This window comes from Lactuca saligna, chromosome 4 (genome assembly GCF_052625555.1).
Source record: "Lactuca saligna cultivar CGN05327 chromosome 4, ASM5262555v1, whole genome shotgun sequence".
NCBI classification, from domain to species: domain Eukaryota; kingdom Viridiplantae; phylum Streptophyta; class Magnoliopsida; order Asterales; family Asteraceae; genus Lactuca; species Lactuca saligna.
The window spans coordinates 308,156,567-308,164,127 of NC_136420.1; the positions used below are offsets into that span (position 1 = coordinate 308,156,567).

At 37.2% G+C, this 7,561-nt stretch overlaps 1 protein-coding gene across 1 annotated transcript; it reads right to left on the reverse strand.

Annotated features, from left to right (window-relative positions):
* Nucleotides 1–4,175: 4,175 nt before the first annotated feature.
* LOC145043928 (B3 domain-containing protein Os01g0234100-like) lies at nucleotides 4,176–6,816 on the reverse strand. Its single transcript, XM_078992700.1, has 6 exons — nucleotides 6,553–6,816; nucleotides 6,354–6,437; nucleotides 5,906–6,049; nucleotides 5,628–5,834; nucleotides 5,395–5,485; nucleotides 4,176–5,300 (listed from the first exon to the last, which is right to left on the reverse strand). The coding sequence occupies exons 1-6, from the start codon at nucleotides 6,712–6,714 to the stop codon at nucleotides 4,318–4,320; spliced, it is 1,671 nt and encodes a 556-aa protein (XP_078848826.1). The 5' UTR covers nucleotides 6,715–6,816; the 3' UTR covers nucleotides 4,176–4,317.
* Nucleotides 6,817–7,561: the final 745 nt, after the last annotated feature.

The following is a 7,561-nucleotide window of genomic DNA, read 5'->3' on the forward strand; positions in this document are numbered from 1 at the left end:
CCTAACACATACGATAATTATCCCTAATTAATAACAACTCTCAATGAAGCTAGACTAACCCTTCTACAACTCACAGAAGGGTAAAAGACCATTTTACCCCTCCATGGCCTTAATAGTCCACAAATTGACCAAACCCTAAAAGTCAACCAAAAGTCACGGCAGCGCGTACGCTGCGCGTGCCAGCTCTTTACACTGGGCGTACTCCGCTGTCATGCAGGCATCGAGGATCCTCAACCCCTACGCTACGTGCAATGGGATTGCGCTCAGCGTACGTCCCAATTTCACTCTTTCCACTCATTTGGTCTTAATTAGTTAAGACCTTGGCTCATATCATAGATCTGGACTCCCTCAAGGCTCTTACTCCATAAACTCAGTGACTTTAAGCCTTTAAATGGTTGATAAGGTCACAAACACCCAAAACTCTCACTCTCTTATCTCAAAATGCTCATATCTCATGCATGGCTTGATTCTTATGTCCAAGTCTCAATTTTTATGACACTACACCACTAAAGACACTTGAAGGAGCTGCTCATAGTCTCTGGAGCACAACATCTCATAAAGTCTCCAACTTTTGGGACAAAAACCCCAAAATGCTCTAATATGATGCACAAATCAAAAGAGTGAGAAAGCTTGGAGCTTTATACCTCTAGATGAAGCTCCCAACACAGATATGCTCAGATCCAAGGCATGGACTCTCACTCCTTCTTCTCCAAAGTTCCTTATTCACTCCAAGATCACACAAAATCACTTAAAGGCTCTCAAATGGAATCAAAAACTCTATGAACGAAGGTTTAGGGTTTTTAGAGGGTTGTTTGTCTGAGGATGGTGGCCATGAATGAGGCCATCATATACTTTATATACAGACACACCCCAAATTAGGATTTTTTACTCTGGGCCTAGTATGCCCAGCGTACTAGGTGGTTTCGCGTCAATAACATGCACATGAGTACGCTGAGCGTACACTCGCGTACTCCCTACATACCCATTTGCCACCTTTTTCTCTATAAGGGCTAAACATGACAAGTACCAAAAGAACAAGGGTTTATAAGGTATACCTGGACTTGGGATGTTACACTATCTTAGAGAAGATTGTGGCTCCATGTAACTCATCAAGTAGTTCGTCGATCGTGGGTATCGGAAAGCGATCTTGTACCATTACTGCATTAAGTGCTCTGTAATCTACATAAAATCACCATGATCCATCTTTTTTCTTTACTAATAGGATGGGTGATGAAAAGGGACTTTGACTGGAGGGGGTATGACACCATTTTGGAGCATTTCTATGATTAGACATGTCATTTTTTATGGTGTTGTGGGTAACGGTAAGGTGTTACATTAACTGTGGTGTTGGGGTTTGTTAAGGGAATGGTGTGGTCGTTAGGTCTCGATGGTGGTAGCGAGTTGGGTTCAAGGAAGATATATGTAAATCATTGGAGTATGGAGTTTATTATCGGGTTGCAGTGGTTGTTCTGGATTGTTTCCGGTGTTGGTTCAAGTGATGTTGGATTGTAATTGAGGATGTGTAACGAAGTAATGGTGCCTTGGATCAATAGGTTAGGTAAGGTACTAGGTGATACGTGTTGACTCCAAGATTCTTCTGTTAATGTGCATGTTTTTCCCTCGTGCATGAATTTAATCTATAGAATTGAGAAGTCTGTTGATAGACGTCCCAATGTACTCAGCCATGTAATACCCAATATCACATATGCTCTTTCTACTAGGAGAACGAAAATCGGTACCTATAATCAAGAATTTGATAATTGAAGGCAAACGTTGGGGCAAAATCCTTGTCATTGGCTGTACTAGCTGTTCCCTACCATTATTGAAAATGTTTGGACAAATTGGGGATCAAGGTTCAGGAATGAAGCGACCCTTGGTTGGACGATGTTACGCATACTCCCACAGTCGATCAGGACTTTCAACGGTTTGTTGGCGATGTATCATGTTATACAAAGTGTTTGAGGTGATGAGATCCCAAAAAATGATGCATCTAATAGTGACAAGAATTTTGGTGGCTGCTGCTCTTTAATGTTGGTGAATGTCGTTTCTCCATTCATTGTATCTTGGACGCCGTTCTCCACAATCAGAAGGAATTGCAGTGGTGAGCATTTATGGCCTGGAACGTACTTTTATGGGCATTTGAAGCAGAGTCCTGCTTTTCGTCTTTCTTGTAGTGCGTCAGCCGATACGCAAGTGAATGGTAGTGTGGGGTTTGTTTTCATGAGTGTGGGGATGGTTGGGGAAGACTGAGGGGAGTTAGGCGATACATTAGGTTTGGTTGTTATACTTGTGGATTCTATTGACCAACTGGGTTTGAAGTTGTTAATGGGTCGTGCCTTGGGTGTTGGCCCAAGTTTATCTTCTATTAGTTTCGCCAATGAGCAAGCCTAATGAAGGGAAACGGGCGGAAGGATGGTGAGTTCATTATGTATATCATGGTGAAGCCCGGAGACGAAACAGTTCTTTAGACTCTGTTGAGAGAGACCATTGACCCGGTTGCTGATGCGTTCAAATTCGGTTTGGTATGCTGAAACAGTGGAGGTTTGTTGTAATTTGAAGAGTGTAGCCTCATGGGTTTCGTATGAAGATGGCCCAAAACAGAGTTCTAGTTCTCTTTTGAATTGAGTCCAGGACCCTGACCCTAGCAGGTCTTTTTGAGCTAGGTGTTTGTACCATGAAACAACTTCTCCGGTGAAGTAGAATGTTGTGAAGGAAACACGTTGGGTGGGTGGTACTTGATAGAACGTGAAGTAGTTACCAGCCTAAAAAATCCAATCTAATGGATTGGATCCGCCGAATAAGGGCAATGTTATTTTGGGTGGCCCTATGGTGTTGTGGTTTGGGTGCACAACTGGTGGGTTGTTGTGTGGTTGGCGTAGATGGAGGATATGTTCTGCCGAATCGTCGATCGTTAATTGGTCAGATTGGGTTGTAATGTGGTTTACCAGGTTGGCGGTTGTTTCATATTGGGACTCAAATTTAGTTGTTAATGTTTTCGTTGCTTTAATTAGGGTACTGAGGTCGTTATTGTGTTGTAGCGCGACGGTGTTTGTAGCGGCGATGAGTTCTGTCAGTTGGTCTGCTATGGTGGGTGGAGGGTCCTCTGATGTGGATGAGATGTCTTTTCTTGGTAGCATGGTGGAGGGTTGCGACGTGAATGAAAGCACCAATTGTTAGGTTAACCCTGAGAGGGGGTAAGGCTCCAAGAACGTTAATGAGTATAAACAAGTTGAAGCAATTTTTTGATATCCTCTTTATTCATGAATTCCTAGTTTAAATAAGGAAAGTGGTAAGACTTCTTTAATCTTCGAAACGTGCTGGCCTCTCGGTGATCTTTTTAGGTCGTTGATAGCTTATTGGATCAACTGCAATGGGCTGAGAGCCTGAGACATTGGGCTCATAACATGGAGGGGCACCCTTTTTCATGTTTTGGAACACATCTTGCAAATGGAGCATGTGTGACGTTTTATTATTGAGGAAAAAATTTTCCAATTCATCCCATTAATCCTTAGTGGTACAATTGTCAGCGAGAAATAACAACAATAGAATAGAGTATGTTTGGATCAAAGTAGAATAGAACCAAAATTTGACTTTTGAGTCAATATCATCCCAATCTTCATCATCTTCGTATGTGATTGGGATTTTCCTGTTATATGACCAACAACTTTGGCTCATTTGTAGATATCAGTAAAAATACGTCGCCAAAGTTTAAATTTTGACGTGTAAAGTGACGTGGCTGTACACATTTGTGACAACATAAACAAGGGTTTGAGCAGTAGGGGTCGATGTGGAGGAAGATGACAGGGTGATCATGATTTCAGAAAATCTAAAAAAAAAAAAAAAAAAGATCCTACACTATACATAATATAAAAACTAAACATAAACTAACATATACGAACACGTCTAATATATTTGATAGCGTTTGCTCCAAATGGTATGCTAGTTTTTTTCCTTGCCTATTGCTGATATTTTCTTACATCATTGTGTATACACAAGTGCTCGTGTTTTTCTTAGCCGAGGTTAGCCGTTTTATCTTTTTTCAATTTTTTTTTTATGTTTTTATTTCAATTTTGTTTGTCGGATATCTTCTTTGAAAACGATTTCGATCATCTCTACCCCATAAGCAACTACTTGGGTGTTATAAAATTAATTTTTTTTAACACTACAAAACAAAATACTAGAAAAATAGAAATTTACCCTAATTTAGTCAACTACATAAAAGAACATCACACACTATCAACATACAAGTCTTAAAGTCAACTATCTACGAAGTCAAAAAAAAAAAATCACCTTAAGAGTTAAGACATTCCTAATTTCCTACCATGGTTCATTAACCTTTTCTTGAAACACAACCTCATTCCCCTCCACTTTCTCTTTCAAACTACCTAAAATAGCATCAATCTTCCTATTACTTTCTTTCAAATCCGCAATTTTCGCCTCCAAAATCTTCATTGTGATTCCATTTCGGTTTCGTTCCTCAATAGCCTCCATGTATTTTTTCACATTTTCGGAATCAAACACGGCTTTTTCAAGCATACGAATCCTATCGCGTAAAAACCCTACTTTCATTCCCATAAGTTCAAAAGACTTCAAGGAACTATCCCACGCATCGAATTCCTCCTTAGTTGTCGTGGGCTTGCAGTTCTTGATCGCGTTCGCGATATTTACGGTTTCACCAATCATCCCCGCCACCAACTTATAATACAAACCTTCCGGAAGGTTATCGTGAAGCAGTTCTTTTTTCGCGTTACATAATTTATAGTAATTTATTCGGATTTCTTCTGAGAGTTCTGAGTCAATGCATTGTTTGTTGACCGTAATGCGAAAGTCTTTGAAGGTTTTGACTTTTTTTGATGAAAGAGCTTGTTGATGTGGACCCCCTTTAGCTTCTGAGTTGACATGAGATGTCAACTCAAAAAGGTGTGTAGGGGGTTCAGATCTTTTGTAGACCAGTTTTGATTTGACTTTCTGTACTGGAAGATATGGTTGATGTGGACCCCCTTCAGAATCTGAGTTGACATTCAACTCAGAAGACTGTGTAGGGAGTTCAGATCTTTTGTAGACCAATCTTGATTTGACTTTCTTTGATGGAAGATCTGGTTGATGTGGACCCCCTTTAGAATCTGAGTTGACATTCAACTCAGAAGACTGTGTAGGGGGTTCAGATCTTTTGTAGACCAATCTTGATTTGACTTTTTTTGACAGAAGATCTGGTTGATATGGACCCCCTTCAACTTCCGAGTTGACATTCAACTCAAAAGTCTGCGTAGGGGGTTCAGATCTTTTGTAGACCATTTTTGCTGCATAGATATCGTGTCAATTAACATTAAAAAAAAAAAAAAAAAAAAAAAAAAAAAAAAAGTGGTTTAAATTGAATTGATGATGATGACAAACCTTGAATCTTGTGATTTTTATTTGTATTGTGGTTTAAAAGGTTACGAGAACCATCAACTTGTTTCGATTCATTCGCCCTTACAATATAAACCTAAAAATAGATCCAAAAAATCGATTAACTTACATTGTGATGTTTTATATTTTTCTTTAATAAGTCAAAAAAAAGTATGATACTAGCTGAATTGCTAGATAATATAATTAAAATCCACAGATAAAAATAACAAGATTTGTACCTTAAATTTGTTGGATTCAACTAACTGGAAAACCAAAACATCTCCTTCAAGCAACTTATGTATAATTGCAAAGTTCCTCCATCCTGCACTAAGTCCAGTCTTATGAGCTATATATTTAAGCTTATATTGTTGTCCATTTTCATCTTCAATCACCATTAAAGTTTCTTGTTTTGGTAGAAATGATCTGCAAAAAGGCACTGGAAGACCCTGCAAACAGAAGTTTATTACAAAAAGAGAAAGAAATTTCACAAGTTATATAGTGAAATTAGTCAAATTACCATCCAAAAACAACTAACAACATGTGATTTGAGCATGATTTTTTTAAAGGTAGGATGATCAGATCCGAGGCTTGATTGAAGCTCCCCTGCTCGAATCATAGTTGGTGAGATTTGAGCTGGAGGGTCCGATGGATCATGTTTCGCCTGATAATGAAAACAGTAATCTTTTTCAACTATGTGTTAACGTAACTGAAATTAATCACTTCATTCATGGTGTTAGGGTTTTTCATCAACAGTTTTGGGGGTTTATACTTGTAGAGTTATACTCCTACTAAAAACCATAAATTCTAGCTTGATAAACATCACAGTATGAACAGATCGCGAAGTATTTAACTATCGTTTTTGATGTTGAGAATTTTGACTAACTAAACTCGTAATGTTAGATGATTCCGTTGGTAGAACAGATGAAACACAACAATTTAAGAAAATAAACTCGAAATATGATCACCTTATGTTTTGAAGATGAACGTTTCTTCTCTGCATTGTTTGAAGGAAAATCGTATCTCGAGGTCTTCAACCTCTTTCGTTTACCCTGTGATTAACACGACCAGATCTAACCATTAATGGATCAAATCATGCAGACACAAAAAGAATTGTGTATATATGGAGAGAGAGAGAGAGAGAGAGAGAGAGAGAGAGAGAGAGACCGATAATTTAGTTAAAGGTGTAACAGGAGCAAACGGAAAGCCTATAGATGGTGGCAGTTGAGCGATAGTCACAAGGGCATCTACTGAAGTGGGGGTTTTCAGTTCATTATTTGCGAGGTGAAGATCGGAACTTCCTTCATCACTCGTCGGAGGATCTGCCATAGTTCGGAGACGGGGGGAAACCGAGAAGGACGAAGAAGGGTGATAGAACACACTCTGTTGAAGCTTTTACACTTTTCTTTACCAAACAAAGACTATTTTTTTGTCGGGAAAATATCAATGATTTTCTGCATTTTTACTAATAAATTGATGTCACATTAAAGGGCAAAATTAAAAAAATGGTCCAGTGTTTTAAAAATGATATGGTTTTGATCCAAAAATGTTTGGTAGTGTATTAGTAGTCTATTTTTGAATATTTTATGCGGATTTAATCTTTATGTTGTTAATTTTAACTGGTTGATTTTTAACTTTTTTCTTATAACTATTCTACCATTTTGTGATTGAAACTTTTTACCAAACCATAAAGATAATTTTTGAATATCTTGTTTTTAACTTTACTGAGATATAATATATTAGTTTTTTTTAATTTCTTTTTATTTGATTATTTTTTTATTAGATTATTATATATTTTACTAATAAATTGATGTCACAATAAAGGGCAAAATTACAAAAATGGTCCCGTGTTTTAAAAACTATACAGTTTTCGTCCAAAAATGTTTGATAGTGTACTAGTGGTCTAATTTTGGATACCTTATTCAGATTTAATCTTTATGTTGTTAACTTTAACTGGTTGATTTTTAACTTTTTTTTTTAAATAACTATTCTACCATTTCTACAATTGAAACTTTTTACCAAACCATAAAGATCATTTTTGCATATCTTCTTTTTAACTTTACTGAAATATAATATATTAGTTTTTTTTAATTTCTTTTTATTTGATTATTTTTTTATTAGATTATTATATATTAATAAATACTATTTTTAATATATAATATTTAAAATATGGATA